The 16,048-nt window shown below is 49.8% G+C and overlaps 4 protein-coding genes across 4 annotated transcripts; 2 read left to right on the forward strand and 2 right to left on the reverse strand.

Annotated features, from left to right (window-relative positions):
- Positions 1 to 1,603, forward strand: FMAN_07691 (uncharacterized protein; the record flags this gene model as incomplete). Its single annotated transcript, XM_041831346.1, has 4 exons — positions 1 to 52; positions 116 to 316; positions 394 to 590; positions 662 to 1,603. The coding sequence occupies 4 exons, from the start codon at positions 1 to 3 to the stop codon at positions 1,601 to 1,603; spliced, it is 1,392 nt and encodes a 463-aa protein (XP_041681918.1).
- A 478-nt stretch (positions 1,604 to 2,081) lies between these two features.
- On the reverse strand, positions 2,082 to 3,917 carry FMAN_07692 (uncharacterized protein; the record flags this gene model as incomplete). The annotated part of the gene is made up of 4 exons (XM_041831347.1): positions 2,082 to 2,155; positions 2,248 to 2,582; positions 2,670 to 3,725; positions 3,781 to 3,917. The coding sequence occupies 4 exons, from the start codon at positions 3,915 to 3,917 to the stop codon at positions 2,082 to 2,084; spliced, it is 1,602 nt and encodes a 533-aa protein (XP_041681919.1).
- A 2,860-nt stretch (positions 3,918 to 6,777) lies between these two features.
- Positions 6,778 to 7,559, forward strand: FMAN_07693 (uncharacterized protein; the record flags this gene model as incomplete). Its single annotated transcript, XM_041831348.1, has 2 exons — positions 6,778 to 7,078; positions 7,171 to 7,559. The coding sequence occupies 2 exons, from the start codon at positions 6,778 to 6,780 to the stop codon at positions 7,557 to 7,559; spliced, it is 690 nt and encodes a 229-aa protein (XP_041681920.1).
- A 613-nt stretch (positions 7,560 to 8,172) lies between these two features.
- On the reverse strand, positions 8,173 to 11,977 carry FMAN_07694 (uncharacterized protein; the record flags this gene model as incomplete). Its single annotated transcript, XM_041831349.1, has 6 exons — positions 8,173 to 9,968; positions 10,020 to 10,339; positions 10,883 to 11,251; positions 11,352 to 11,390; positions 11,441 to 11,494; positions 11,580 to 11,977. 6 exons carry the CDS (start codon positions 11,975 to 11,977, stop codon positions 8,173 to 8,175), a joined length of 2,976 nt encoding a protein of 991 aa, XP_041681921.1.
- Between the last annotated feature and the right edge of the window lie 4,071 nt (positions 11,978 to 16,048).

Genomic DNA, 16,048 nt, shown 5'->3' on the forward strand with positions numbered 1-16,048 from the left:
ATGAAGTTTGGCGACCATCTCGAAAGAGAGTCTGTTCCAGAATGGAGTCTCCGTAGGTTTCAATCCTCTCCGTCGAAACAATTCCCGTATACTGACCAATGGCTTCTTGATGTAGATAACCTCGACTACAATTCCATCAAACATGAGATCAAGATGCACACGACTCGCGACCAGGCCACGGCTATGGCCATTCCCGGACAGAAAGATGAGGCTCTTTCGCGATTCGAGGATGACTTATACATGGAGCTCGATCGTCAGCATGAAAGACTGCAGTTATTTGTTTCAAGCAAAGCAGATGAGATTTCGCGCCGATTAGGTATGTCATGGACTTATAGCTCTGCGCCACGTCTCGAGTGGCACGCGACCACATGCCAAATCTAACACCTCCCATAGAATACCTCGCCAAGAACATCAACCGTTGGGCATCAAAGAACCAGGAACAGCTCGCCGGTGAGTCTGCCATCAAGCACCACAGACGCTTCACCAAGTACGAGCGCGAATTGGTTCGTTGTGGCAGTGACATTCAATCCCTCGACCGCTTCGTCAAGGCTCAGACTGTCGCCTTTCGCAAGATCACAAAAAAATACAAGGTACGTCATCATGACTGCTTGGTGTGAGTTTGACCTCTAGATGAACGTACTGACCGATCACTCACTTACAGAAGTGGACTGGTTCTACAACTCTCGGTATTCGTCTATATGAGAACATTCTCTCCGACCCCAAAAGTTTCACTCGCCGTGACTTTTCCTCCTTACAACAACGTTATGACGACATCACATGCACACTCAACGCTGCCGCTCCCGCATTGAGCGAACCTAGCTCACCGGAATCCCCAGCTCAGTCATACAGACGCCAATCTCTTTCAGGATCTCTCAACTCGACAAATCGTCACATCACCAGCCGCGCTCAACCTACGTTCGAATTCTTACCTCCACCGCAGATGGAAGAACCTGCCAAATACTGGAACGAATATGACGATGGGAGTGAATGTGCAGCGGATGATGACGGATATGCTATCTACATAAACCCAGATGAAAGCACCAGTTTTCCGGGATTCGACTACCTGCAGAATGTCCTCAGAGCTCCCATGAAGAAGGCAAGGGGTTGGTTCAAGCGCCAAAACAACCGGGAGCGCCAGTCTTTACTTGGTGCCAACCATTCACCTTACCAATACTCCAGCACGACCTTCAACAGCAGCGAGTCGGACGAGGAAGCAGGATATGCTAGTTCAGATGGCTTCCCCGCGACTGGATATGCCACACACTATGCCCTTCCCAGCCTAAATCAACAGCAGGCGCATTTGTACCGTGAGAAGACCTTGTTTTGGGGTACGATCAGCTCTTTTGCCGTGTCTTTCCTGCTCCTCCTCGTCGCAGGCACGCTTATTTCTACCGGTCGACATAGACTCAGAGCTGAAGTTGACGCGGGCGTTACTGTTGGCGTTGTTGCGAGCTTGTTCACCGCCTGTAGTGCTCTCGGTATGACGTTATACCGGCACGACCGACTGTCATTTCCACATCTGCTGGCAGTTTGGACTGCCTTCGTCGCAGCATGTATCCTCAATGGCATGCTGCTGATTTTGGTCGTGGGAAACTCCCCGTAATGCGTAAGGACGAAAGGTTATCCTGAATCCATCGAACCTTCATGATCTCAAAAAGACTGAGCCACAGTTGAGACGCTTAATGTTTGCATGTGAGCGATTATTTTGACGGATTGTGTTATTTGTTGAGCGATTTCCAAGTTATAGGAGCAATGCTTGAGCATTTTGCCTTCCACGCCGATAGACTGAGAAGCCGGCCGTCTAGTTGGAGTTGTCGTGTACTATGATCGTGCATGTGCTTTGGTATACGCATTTATCTTCGGTTGTAAACGAATAGAAATAATTGAAACCTCGCGGTATGCCAAGGTAATGAAGCAATGTCTCGCCTTATGGAGTTGTGATGTAAGAGCTCAAAAAGCTGTCAATATTGCCAAAGAGGTCTTGCAATTCGTCCTAGTTAATACCCAACATACAGTCGTTTCGGTTGGATGGCATCATGTGATAAACATGGTGCGTTTATATAGCTTTCGTCGTGGTTGCATCATTCATCCATGAAGCACCATTGTGTCTCGTCGGCGTCCGCTAGAAACAGTTCAACCTTGTTGACAAGTTGTCCTGTACAGAGTCAGATGCCTTTCCACTACGTCGTTTTCTGCTCTATGGCTCGATCCTGTACGGCTCGCCTTGCTAGTAGCTTAAGAACTTACCAGCGACTCCCCATCTCTTAGCAAAAAAGTGCAATGACGCAAATATGTTGTGAAATCTTGTGTCAGCTTCAGGGATTAGATGCTCGAGGTGGCTCAGGACCATGAGGCAGTGGTAAGCGGAGTATGGCGTGACAGGTGAGCAGGGGGCGAGAAGGTGAGGGCGATGGGCGAGTTGGTCGTTCAAGTCGGTTGTAGTGTCGGCAATGATACGGATCGTGAAATTAAGACCGGCGATGGCTTTTGGGGCGATGTCATCAGCGGTTGGAGAAAAGGGTCCTGCAGCGGATATGGTGTTGGCGGCGCGAAGCTGGCGACAGTAAAGGAAAAGAAGGAGGCTAGGTCAATTGTCAGTTCATTTTTAAGAACTACCTTTGGACAGAGACAATATTCGGCTGTGCTTCATGTCCCAGGGTCCGTCTTACCATGTACAAGTGGCGAAACACTCGTAGAAATCTCCCCAACGAGAAGTCTGCATGATCATAGCCTCGACAAGAGCACGCGTTGCAATATCTAGTTCGACATACTCCTCTAACAAGGCATTGGGGTTCCCTTGGGGTTTCGGAGAATAGGCTCTTGTATAGAGCATTGCACATTGACAATTTCTTTGGAATGGCCCCAGAGGTACCGAAGGGGCCACGCTGGCTGGGTGTCGCTGAACAGAACGTGTGGGCGATTGATTCTGATTGTGCCAAATGAGATTGCTTGTTGGCAGTAAATCATCGGCGGCTGGGGATGGTACTTGAAGTGGCATATGAATGAGAGAACAATCGACATGAATGAGACGATCGAGGACGAAAAGACTCCAATAGACACAGCGGCGTTCTTCCTCTTCAAATGGAATATTGGCCTCTCGTTCAGCTTCGATATACTTTCCAGGGCCGATGCGCAGGACCATGGCCATGGTGTTTGCATCTCCAATACTCACATAAGCACGCATTACATCACCGTGGCCAAACTCGAAGAGTGCCAGCAGGATGGAACATTGGACAAGTTCAATGCTAGGAGCAGAAAGACCACGTAAGACGCTCAGGACTCGTTTGGCAGCCCTATAAGCTGGCATCTCAATCATATCCTTACCCTCATTAACGTTGGTGCTCGCGGCAGCAGCTTCATCATCGTACTGAGAGACGAGCTGCATGCAAACGATTAGGAGAGCAACAGCAGGGTCGCGGGGTCCTTGATCGGCATTGGAGCTGGCCCCTGACCCTAGGTTGTCCGTACGGATGGCAAAGAGTTCCGGATGGATTACAGAGAACCAGGGATTCATTGTCTCAAAGTAGCGTTCGGTTGCCTCACGCCAAGGAATGTTGCGCGATGACAGTAACGCCATCACCATTGAGCTGGAAACATCAAAAGCAGGGTCAAATATACCCTGTCCATATGCTTCTTTAGGTGTAGATCCTGCAAGATATCCAGGTTCCACAACAGCGGTTGTTGGGGCCGTGTAGATAAAATCATAGGAGCACGTAGTTGCAAGTCTAGCGAGTTAGTCAAAGGAGATCGGAAAATCGAGTTGCAAGGGCAGTTACACACCTCGTACAGCGAGAACAAGCAGGCAATGCTTTATCACATTTCTTTTTGGTACGAGTACACTTTTCACAGGCTCTGTGCGCACGTTCAGGCTCCATTGGAGACTCAGAGCCCCGTGAAGATGACACGGAGCGAGACATAATGGTTCTTCTTCTGGGATCCGTGGTGGCTGATATGTAGCCCGTAAGATGGGCTTGTACTTTGAGGAGGTAGTGTGGTGGGTGTACGTTAGAAAAAACGAATTATGCTGACTACGCTTTTATTATGTCAGACAGCAAGGAGGTAATGGAAGAATTTGAGCTACCTAGACAGAGTGGTTTGATAGGCGTATACCGTGAGCAGGAGTAAGATGCAGATGCAGATGTAAATGTGAGTGTATGTGTACGTGTTGTTGAGCTTGATGCAAGATTGAGACTGTTGTCTGATACTGATAATGAGACTGATGGTAAGGAAAGAGAGGAGGAGAACCGAGACATTGAGGCCGGGAACGAGGGCTATTTGACGTCGAGTCTCAGTACGAAGAGAACATGATGCCCCCCCGGGCCACAGAGTTGATTAGATGTCGATGGGTCTCTTGATGCTTCCAGGCCTGGGGCCAGAATAGGCCGAGGGGTGGTTGCAGATACGCACTGCAAAGAGACCACAGCAAATGCGCAGCACAGCGGGCGGTAGGTAGCTGTACGCTGTACGCTATGCCGTGTTGTACATACGGCACTCTAGATGGCGAACCCGGTAGATGGGCGCCGGGTGCCAGGTGCAAGGTCAAGATTGACAGGGACCAAACCAAGGATGACGTCTAATCGGTTAGTCAGCCGCTGCAGGGGGCAATGGTGATGGAACCTAAGGCTGTGAGAAGAAGGCTGAAGATGTTGATTTGAAAGGATAAGATAAATATTGGAAATTGGACAAAAAGGCAATGGGGCCTAACTAAAGAAGAAAGAAGACAGCGGAAAGAGCGGGGGCACAAGGGCCTGCCAGCTCAGGGATGATTTCAAATAAGGTGTAATGTCGCAAGTAACCTGAAAGGGAAAAGACACAGGAGCCAAAATCCACGAAGCAAGCAGGAACATGGACAGCACATGCCTGGTGGACGGAGAGTTTGAACTACCTACCTTGGCACTTACTTCCCTTACCTTACTTACTAAGGTAGTATAGTACAGGATATTGATCATGGAACGGTTCAACTACAGCCCTAGGTAACGACCTAAGTATTAAGCCCAGACGACGACTGCAGAGATGGCTTCCTCGAGAGGCATGATTAACCCTTAAACCCCACTAATCGGGAGAGATACAGGGCCTAGATTGATTAACTACCTACCATAGGTAGGTAGGTAGGTACTCAATCAGTAAGTAAGGTAAGTACATACTGCGCTGCTTGAAGTCTGAGAGGAATTAGGTACCCCTAACATCGAATCCGTCCATCCATCAATCAATCACATCTCATGCGTCCGAAATGCCGGGTCACGCTGCAAATCCCCCCTCCCGATTCCCCGGAGAGACCGTTACCTCTCAGCCCAGTGAGGCCATGGTCATGTCATGCCCATGGTGGATGCATCCCCCATCTACAGCGATGTCATTTGCAGGTTAGCGCGCCCGGACATTACGTGCCACCCAAGCAGCCAAGCTTACCTTACGCTTAGAATTAGGTGTAGTAGCTCGAGGGGACGGGCCATCCGCTACGGGAGTTGGAGTTGCGGGTTGGTCTGAATTAATCATGCCCATCTAAGCAAGTTTGGTGACAATGCTGAATGATTTTCTGAAGCAATTAGTTCCTCAGATCTCGATCATACACGAGTCGACTTCACATCAAATCTCTTATAAAGCATCTTCAAACTGAACCCTTCAAGTTCATTCTAGCATCAGCTTCGATTGTCTGCGGTAGGGACTCCAATGTTTATGACATCACCGCCTCGCTGGCCCCATGGGTAACATTGATAAAGATAAGATGCCACCATACGACCTTTTTCTTTTTCGTACAGACAACACGAGAACCCATCATATTCTAATAAAAGAAACACTGGGATCTGGTGGACTTCTGTTTACTAATCGCAAGCTAATACCTTTCCATTCAAACATCAGCTAAGTTGCCTACTAATGCACCAACAATGACCTCCCTCAAAACCCTAGATATTGACCCATTCCCACTTGACTGATGCGATCCATATCCGGGGGCAGTGGAACTGACCTTGCTTCAACTACCTCAGATAGGAAAGAGACCTATCGAGATTGCGAATCAACTGACTCTGCCACGATGGATACGACATGTCACTCACTACCAGCAGGGCTGCGGACTAAGGTACCTACTTCCTTCGCGCTCTTGATGCTGGTATAGGTAGTCCTGTCTTATCTTTCCATGGATGTTCAGCAAGTAGTTGCTAAATTAAGCTCACGAAAACCTAGTGCATGTCTACTAAGGTAAGATAGCCGTTGAATATTTCCCGCAACACCAGCAGGTTTTTTTATTTTTTAGAAAAAGAAAAATCGCGATATCAGTCAGATGCCTACCCATCAAGCTGAATAGAGAGCATGCCATATACACTCCCTAATAGGCGGTTAAGCGAGAGGACCCCTGCTCCGTCAGAGCAAAATCCGAGCGTTTTCGGAATTAACATCAACTACTGACTCACCCGGCGTAAATCCCGTTATGGCAGCTTGATAGACATATCCCCACCTTGGGCCTTGCCTAAATAACTGCAAATGTCGATTGATATTTACTTGATGTGCAAACTTTCAGCTTAACGGAAACCAAAGTTCACTGAATGGAGAGTGCTGTTTGCCAATCACCTGGTGACTAGGTCCATTGATCCCTCCAAAGCAAACCCCATACGTTAACTCAATACGAAGACAACTACCAATACGCGGGTCCAGAGGTTGAATTTGTGCTGTTGATCTCAAAACACTCCCCGAAGACCGATCTAAGACCTATTTTTATACCAGACTGACACTCGGATCTTATCGCTGGAGTCAAAGCTCACTCACCTTCAAGGGCCATCCAAGCATATGACATCCGCAGAGATGCCCCATCACATCCGCCCCGGCACCAGCGCCGATCTCACTGTGGCTACAGATATCTATATGCAGAGCTTCGACAAAGAAACTCTGCTCGACTTCATGTTCCCAAGCCGTCACACCGACTCAACTCCCTTTCGCGAGTGGGTTACTCGGCGCTTTCGTATGCGCTACTGGACGCCCGGCTACGTTCTCACTATGCTAGATGATGCTAGAGGCAGGACTGTGGGATTCACTTGGTGGCATATACCGGACGACTCATTGTCTTTCCGTGAACGATGGCTCTCAATTCGTAAGTCTCTTCATTGAATCTCTGCCAACTATTGCATTATCCACTCAAGCCCGGTGAATACCAAAACCCGTTCGAAGCACTGACTCATCCAGACGCTTGGGTTGCCCCCATTATGTTGGCGGCGCTGAAAATACATTCCTACATATTTCCCCTTCGCCACGTAGACTCTCATCGACTTGGTATTTACGACCGCGTTTTCAGTACCATTGAACCCGACGTACTCAATTCTCCCCGGCGTCGTTCAGCTTGGTATTTGTCTAGCCTTGGGGTCTCTCCTCATGTCCAAGGTAGTGGTTATGGTTCCCTGCTCCTTCAGCATGGCCTGGAGGCGGCCGATCGTGCAGGAGTTCCCACTTGGCTGGTGGGATTGCGTGGGCTCGACAAATTTTACAAGCGTTTTGGCTATGTAGAAGTGGCCAGGGCCAATGTTGGAGAGTTGAAGGACTGGGACGGCGGCATCATCATGTTCAGGGGGGATTGACATCAAGATTGTGCAACCCTGCTAGATCTCACAGCAGTCACGAATATCTCTCAACAAAGAAAAGCGGATATCACATAGCGCCATCAACAAGAATCTTATCACGATTCCTCATCAAAATATTGTTCAGATGTGTGATTCACCTATCATCTATCTGGCTACTTATGGCCGCCTCAGACCAGCAAGGTTACGAACTTTATGTCATAAGCCATCTCCATAATAGCAAATCCCATCCCAGGCGGTGTAGCAATCATAATAATCATCGCATTAACAAGCAAATATCCGCCCTGTGTCAAGTTATGCCGAGACATGCCTTGTTTTTGTGTCGTCGTGCTTTCTCGGGTGCTCCAAGGGGCGATATACCCAGACAACGGGCTGGAAATACCAAAAAAGGGGGTGGAGGGAACGGGCGATTGCTGAGGGAGCAATGTTTTTTTCAGTTCAGCAGTGATGAACAGCCCCAGACGGGGAAGCAACGCAAATTAGATAAATTCATTATCGTCGTGCAGCTCGTATCAAAAAGAAAAAGGTGGCAAAGCAGGAAGCTTCACAAGTGGCATACAAGGCCAGGCCTCAAAAACTTGCGCTCCCTACCGTCATTGAGGAGATCTATTCCTTACCGGCGATCGCTGTCGGAAGCTTGATCACCGTGGATGTTGTCTTCATCGCCATTAGTCGAAAGATTGTGTTGATATGCCTGGTAATTGCCTCGAGCGAGAGTGTCGTCGAACTCGGGGGGGGATGCGTAGCCGTGTTGGAATCTTGGACGGTGGGCCACTGCTGGTTGCGTGGTCGGAACACCTTCATCAGCGACCAGATCAGCAAAGCCATACTCTGGAATTTCTTCATTTGGGTACTGGCGCGAGGGACGGAGGCTAGCTTGGTCAACGGAAGCCAATGTGTGCTGCTGGTATTGGTTCATAGAGCGGCCGATCCTAGTGTTCGACCCAGTCTCGGCGGAAAACCAGTTTGGCTGGTGGATTTGTGAACGCGGAGCATCAGAGTACGGGCGCTCGTCTGCCATGGAATGATGCAGCGAGTTGTCTAATCCGCTCATTCTAAGCTGAGAATGACGTTCTTCCGGAGCTGGATACGAGTAACCCGCTCCTGAAGCCTGAAAAGGAGGAGTCCCGTAAGAGGGATAATTGAGGGGCGCGGGCATGGGTTGAGTATTGACCGTCGACGCAAGGAAGTGGTTGTCTCGGCTGTGTTGGGCAGCATAGCCTGCGGTGCCATACATCTGATCCGCTCTGGCCAACATTGGCATAGCGGCGGTATGGATCGAGAGGTTTCTATCAGTCAGTACAAATCCATTTGGGTCATAGTAGTGATCGCCGCCATAAGACTGTTGGTAATAAGGGGCGTTATCGCAGGAACCTCGGTGATCGGTCATCGGCGCCTGCATATGACGATTAATACTGGAATAGCTCATTGAAGGTGCTGTTGGGTTCTGACTGTCATAGTATCCAAGACTGGGTTGTCGATCAGTGTCTGGCCCGATGCCAGCGCTCGCGAGGGGAGACCGAGAGCCGAATGAGTAGGGAGCAGGCCGGTTGGAGATATCATCGGTATACGATCTGGAGTGATGAGCGGGTCGAGATCCGTTGAAAGCAGCAGGAGGCGTGGGCGACGAAGACGATTGCTGGCTAGAATGCTCACTCGCAGATCCCTCTTCTTGAACTGGTTCGAGGGGCGACGATTCTTTCACAAATGGGAGGGGGGACGGAACTGCCTCCCCAGCCATCAAAGACGAACGGCTGGATTGACTGCTGGCCGATGTCTGATGGATCTGGACCTGGGCAGGCGGGTTCGTGAAGGCATCAACAACCTCTGGGAGGAACTCGACAGGAGGAACTTCTCTGAGATCCCCGTGATCGATCTCTTGGCAAAGACGTTCAATAACATCGAGGATCTCATCGTGTGTCTTGCCTTCGCCAAGGCTCTGCATGATCCAGTGAGGGATGGGATCCCGACTGTTCGTGTCTGCCAGGCGCTTAACCTCACGTCTTCGAATCGAGAATGTCCACGATCGGATCGTTATGCCCTCCTGATTAGTTCTGCTGGCATTCTCCAGACCTCGGCTCCAGAAGATCATCCGGATGATCTGCTCGTACACCAAATTGATCTGAGTGTAGCTGAATCTGATACCAGTTCGGTAGCGAATCCTCTGATAGTGCTTGCGACACATGCAAACCCAGACGCGCTCCGGGATGCGACGAGTGCAGACCTTGTTGCGGCCGAAAATATGAGAGATGACCTTGCGAGGTACCGAATCAGTGTTGCATTCGGGAACTGCCATACAAATGTCCCCACCCTTAAGGGGAACGTTGATGGTTACGTTTTCCAAGGTATGCAATGCTGCAAGAACACGATCATTTTGGTTAGCATGGGACGCCGCCTGTCCAGATGCACCTACACTCATTAGTTGACGTCAAAAGAGAATACTGAGAAGGCAAAGATTACCTAGAAGAGTCCCGTTAGACTGCATCCTCACAGTCTCCGAGGGATGGAAGGGCGACTTTGTTGATGCACTACTAGGTGCAGGGGAGCTCTCTCCCGTATGGATCCAGGGATACTTCTCGATTCCAAGACGGTCGCGAGATGTGTTGATCTGTGGTGACAGTTGTGTTGGAGGACGAAGCTGCCGGGACGTAAATTGTGGCAGAGAAGTTGGTGCTTGAGGAAAAGAATGACTAGAGCTCTGGGCGGGGTTTGGTGCCGAGATGGTTCGCTTATGAACGCGATCTAACGAATTCAGGAACTGATCTTTTGGCTTCAAATAGCTGAACAAAGGGAACAGAGTCAGTATATTCCTGGTGGGAAATTTATAGGCTGAAAGTGACAATAGACAGCAAGGGGAATGTGCGAGGACATAAGGAGTGAAAGATGGACGGGGGAGCTAGAAGAATGCAAGCATTTTTCAGGCGGCCTGAGAAGAACTATAAGCACGCAGGGTGATTCACCGGCTCGAGGCCAGGTTGGTAGTGGGACAATGCTGCTTTCGAGGGCCAAGTTCCTCCCGCTTAACGGACCAGCTTTTATGACTAAACATAATCCATCCGAGATGCGTCTGCAGCAGGCAATCGTTTTTCTCCTGACAATAGGAGCATTGTCTGTGATTCACGAACGGCTAAATATGCGCCCCTGAGGCTTCCATATAGTTCGACACTGCTATTTCTCCTTTTTCTGTTCGGGGGGAGGGGGTGCAAGCAAACGATACATGAATGCATGGTTTGGGCGATTGGCAAGGGGCAAACAACGAACGAACTTCGATTCATGCTGACAGCCATCTTCTCCTGCATAGGGACAAAGAGATATTGACTCACGTTTGATCTTCTGACAAGTGGTTGTGCTTTCTTCTCATCATCCTCGCCTCTAGAATCGTGTCAGATGGGCTACCCGCGTACAACGACCCAGCACCATTGGTACGTTGACGGGCATGCGGCTTCGCAGACAAACCGACTGTTACTGGAGGGAGGGGCGCTGTTATCCTTGGAAGCCGCTCCAATTTTGCTTCCAGGTCAGCGATGCCAGAGCCTACCGTATTGCTTCCGTTGATGGTAGATACCGACGAGAATCTGGAATGGCCAGCAGAGAAGGTTGATGAGCAACAAGATGAGAAACTGCTGCGGCTGTCTGATATCTTATGGCTCCCTGACGCGGGCGACGTATTGTATTCCGTCCAGAGACTTGATCTTGATTCGTTTTAGTATGTGTACTCTTGCGATTGGCCGCCAGTGTGCAAAACATCATGCAGAACAGCAACACTGACACTTCAGCAGGACCAAGACTCACCTTCTCATGTGCTGGGAAGCACGGCGCTCGCTGTGGTTACTAGTCTTGTTAGTCAAGCTAGATCGTCGAACACCGGCCGGAATATACACCAGCGCGGAAGTAAAGGGGGTACCTTTTCGGCGCCCAAGCATCTTGATGGACTTCTGGAGTTGAAGGCATTCTACTTGAATCAATGTCAACCCCAAGCTTGTCATGCCCGTACCGGGTTGTGGTTTTGAGTTTTCTTACCGGACTGGTAGCGCATATGATCCTGCGGAACCATGAAGATTTATACTGGCTGATGTATCCATTGATACTTGTCTGGAGTGGTAATTAGATGCATTCTGACGTCTCGCAGATTCCTGCTGCTCCTCCCAAGTCACTGGCGTGAAAGGAGGTCGCGAGGAGTTCTTGGGGCCAATATCCCGTGGCAGAGAGTAGCCACCAGCATCCCAAGGCGTTCGAGTTCGACTATCGGATCGCACACTAGATGTTCTAGACTGAGTGCAGTCGGGTGACGGAGTTGACAGTGACAGTGACGGGCCTCTATGTTCCTTCTGTTCATTGAAAATATGTGGGCTTTCTCGACTATCCCTCGCTTCCGTGTCAAGTTCGCTGAACTGGTTTAGAATTGACTCAATCTTCATGATTAAGGTCTGTATAGAGACTTGTCCGAACAGAAGCCGTATTAGAATGGAGTGATTATGGAACTGGCAGAATATGCAATTGGCGCCACTTGATTCGTGAAAAGACTGATGATGGGCGTGTGTATTTTGCTTGATTACAGCATCGGGATCCAAAGTCGTCTTTCTGGTAATGGTAGAGGTTCAGGGGATCACAATCTCATGATAACCACCGCAAGGTACTAGAAACAGGATCAACCTCGTTCCGGAATAATTATCGATTATAATGCGAAGACACTCCACAGATAGGTGAAGGAACAAAGTAAAGAGGATGAAAACGAAGTGATTGGAGAGACAATTCGTTTAACTGTCAGGGGGACGGCTGTTTCTTGTACGTCTTCCAGAAGACTGGGGTCTAGGTTCGGTGCAGAATAACATGAAACTTGGCAGACGGATGCTATTTGTTTTTTTCACGCATAGAGAAGGGGTGAGAAGAGTGACAGGAGTGTCAGATAGATCGAGTCTGACCCGCTGAACCGAAGATTTCAGGTTGCCGATCTTGTCAAGGACCAGGATCAATTATTGTTCTATCGCTGTCAAAAGAAAAAGGCCCTCTCAGCTTCAGATCATCGGAGCCGCTTTGTTCAGAGGTCCAGGCTCCAATTAGTGACGGGGGAAGACAGGGAGGATACTCGAAAGCGAGAGATCTGATTCAGACCCAGTGGCTATGTCAGGGCTTGGTAACATGCAACAAAGTAGGGGAATGGGAAGAGATGAGACGAATCCACTACGACAGAAAAGTATGTAGGTCGCTAAAAGCTATGACTAGATGGATAACGCATGAAGCGGCCGGTAGGGTTCTGAAGACGGTAGTCGTTTGGGGTTGGGACTGGGGTCGGGGGGGTCAGGAACGGAGGGCTGAAGGGTGTGGATCAATGGATCAACGAGACGAGGATGGATCAAGGATCAAGGGCTCTTATGAGATGTATAGGATTAGTAGGCCAATCTGGCCAGGATTGAAGTGTTGGGCAAAGGAGTCCGTAATGGAAATTCTGGGAAATGGAGATGACCACAGGAGAGAAACCAAAGCGTATACTTGCAGCGGGAACCAGCATCATCATTGTAATTATGCTAGGCTATGAGCGCGGCAGTCGGTCCTAGCCCGGTGGCACAGGCACGGTGCTGCATGCGTTAGGACAATGACTAGAGAGATGCGTCCTTCCACTAGATATTTTCGAGCCGCTGCTCCAAAGTCAACAACGACCATTCGGATAGCCGTCAAGTCAAGTCAAGTCAAGTCATGGGTCGTGGTGCTAGGCTAGCAGACTTGTGAGACGAGGACGGGGGACCATCCTAGCATTGTGGCGCCAAGGAAGCCTGCACTGAAGAATTCGAGAAGCAGACGAGCCAAGCCTGTCCATTGTTTTGCCGGCAGTTTCGAGCAACGGTTCGCCCTTGCTGGTTAGCATGACGGGTTGGTGTAGATCATGGCGTTGAGAGCCCCGTCCGAACCATGATCTCCACAAGGGGATAAATTGTCCGTACCAGGGTCAAGGAATTCCATTGCTGAGAGATCCAGGCCAGCCAGGGTACCTCAGGATAGTCGGTCCAGCCTCCAGACGAATACTGAAATCAGTATCTGGATGGATAATTCATCCCACAACAGTAGTCGTGCCCCTTTTTTAAAACCGTCCTTGCTCGGTGAGGGTCGCCGAGAGGCGCAGCGGCATGTTACCTGCAAGTTGACACATACTCCATTGCGGGAAAACTTCCTTCAGGGGTTTCGGCCGCCTAATAAGCTTCCTGAACATGGTTGTGTCACAAACCTAGACAGTCTGGGGTGTCACTCATGCTGGCAGAATGAGAATTGGCAGGTATGAGACCGCTGCGGCAGCATTGGAGCAGCTGAGCCTGGGACGCGCACAAGCATATGATAAATATGTCTCAAACCGGGAGATGCCGAGGCCAGGCCAGGCACTGGGACAGGATGAGTGAGAACAGATCCAAGTTACTATTCTAGGTGGCCTCTTACAGCAAGACATGAAAGTTCATCTTTGGTCAAGCAAGATAAGACGAAAAGAAGAAAGACAGGGACGATACTCCGCATGGCCCCCGCCGCCGCCACAGGCACTCGGCCACGCTGTTGACGTCGTCCCGTCGGCTGCTGTGCCCGTGTCCATTGATACTGAGAGGATCGTTCTTCGAAACAAGTTGTGGGCTATGCTGCGAGACTGTGCCGTCAGCAAGGCAGCGTCTCCGAGGATATAGCTGGCAACTGTTGATTGAGATGTGACTTGACAGAGGATGTTTGGGCGATCACTAAGGTAGCTGTTGTTTGGGCTTATGTGTTGATAGATGTTGCGCATAAGGCGGCTACGTAGAGCTGTGCCCAGATAAGGCGAATGGGATGATGCTGGCTAGTACGTGCCTAGTGATCCCGGACCGATCGCGTTACATTGGCCGATGCATTGTTAGTCGACGACCCAGTTGTTCTTGCTGTTGTTGTTGTCGTTGTTGTTGAAATTGGGGTGCGTTCCCGACATTTGTCTATTGGCTTGCTATTGTTGAGAGGCACATACGTATGCAGCTTGCTGGGCGGGTCAAGCACAAATGTGTTGATTGGGCGCATGCAAGAAACACAAACGGCGTGGTGTTCTTCTTCACTGTGGGCCCCCAGATGGTGTTGAACACATACCTAAGCCGAGCTAATAAGCTAGGTAAGGTACCTAGAACCCTGAAGTTTTAGCCTCAATCTGGACTGACTGCCTGCATTGCCAGCGGAGAAAGACGAGAGTTAAGAATACCTTGCCTAGCTTGCCTACCTTACCTAAGTAGACTAAGGGAGCCAGGGGGTCGCAAGCTGTTCCAAGTCGGGATAGCATGCCCCACGCCATCTGCTCGCGACGTCGCAGCACGATAGAGATACAGACGTAGGCCCAGAAAATCGTGGATGGGAAGGGGTTCTGCTCACGGAAGAGGCTCAATGGTCGAGCCACCAACCAGGAGCAAGGTTAAGCAGTTTCAGCTTTCAGCCGAGTCCGTGGGAAGCTATACCAAGAGGGAAATTGTATGCGCAGGCTTGAGCTGATTTAGCCGTCGTGATGGACGACAGCCGGCAGCCAGGGTAAATTGCTTGCAGGTGCTGTGTCGTATCTTCGGTCCGGCTTCTAATTGTCTAGCATTCTATTGTTAGATGGTTGTAAGTGTGGTCAAGTCTTGGCGTATCTATCTGTAGGAGGGAGTGGATGAATGCAGCTAAAGATCTTTGGTTCCTGCAGCAGGACGACCTTGGATTCCGACGTGAAATGAGAACGATAGCGCAATAATATTTTAACTCTCACTATCCGTATGTAATGCCTATTCGATAATTAGGCACATTGCCTGTCAAGGTTGGTAATTAGGTAGCTGTTATGGTTACACACGACGAGATGACGAAGGTCCCGTCCCATTAGCCAGAATCAAAGGGCCGTCTCACTTCGATCAAAAGGCCTTTTTTCCAAAGTGAAAACTCAGCCAGAACAACTAGCAGCTGGATGAAAAGCTGTAAGAAGCATCATGAATCAGAAGCCAAGTCACTTGTTACTTAATCTGGCAAGGTTCTTGCTCGAGGAGCTTGTGCTAGAATAGGGCAATTGTCAAGTTAAATTGGGTGATCTCCAGAATCTCCATCTCTAATAATCTCTACCTCCACCTCCATCACACCTCACCACACCATACATGTACACAACCAGTTCCCCAGATGTTTCCAGCTATTCCATTCTTGAGATGGCGCAACCGCGTCAATTTGCTAGCGTGTAGCCACACCGAGCGGGCTGCTAGCACGGACAGGTGCTGATACACGCTTCGACTCATTATAGATCCGCGCTGGTTCAGCTCCAACATTTCGTCTCGTGTGTCAATTCGAATCTTGGTGGTTCTCAGCGTCAGGGGGTTGGTCCGTCTTCGAATAGACTATCCGTACAAGCATACGGAGTACATACACTCGCATTACGCCACCAACTTCTCAAACACGGACACCCCCCTTCTCCCCAGACCTGGGACATGTGCTGGTACATGGTTATGTACATACTCACTCACTGCATCGCGGAGAGACGG

The sequence above is a fragment of the Fusarium mangiferae genome (assembly GCF_900044065.1).
Source record: "Fusarium mangiferae strain MRC7560 genome assembly, contig: FMAN_scaffold005, whole genome shotgun sequence".
NCBI lineage: Eukaryota > Fungi > Ascomycota > Sordariomycetes > Hypocreales > Nectriaceae > Fusarium > Fusarium mangiferae.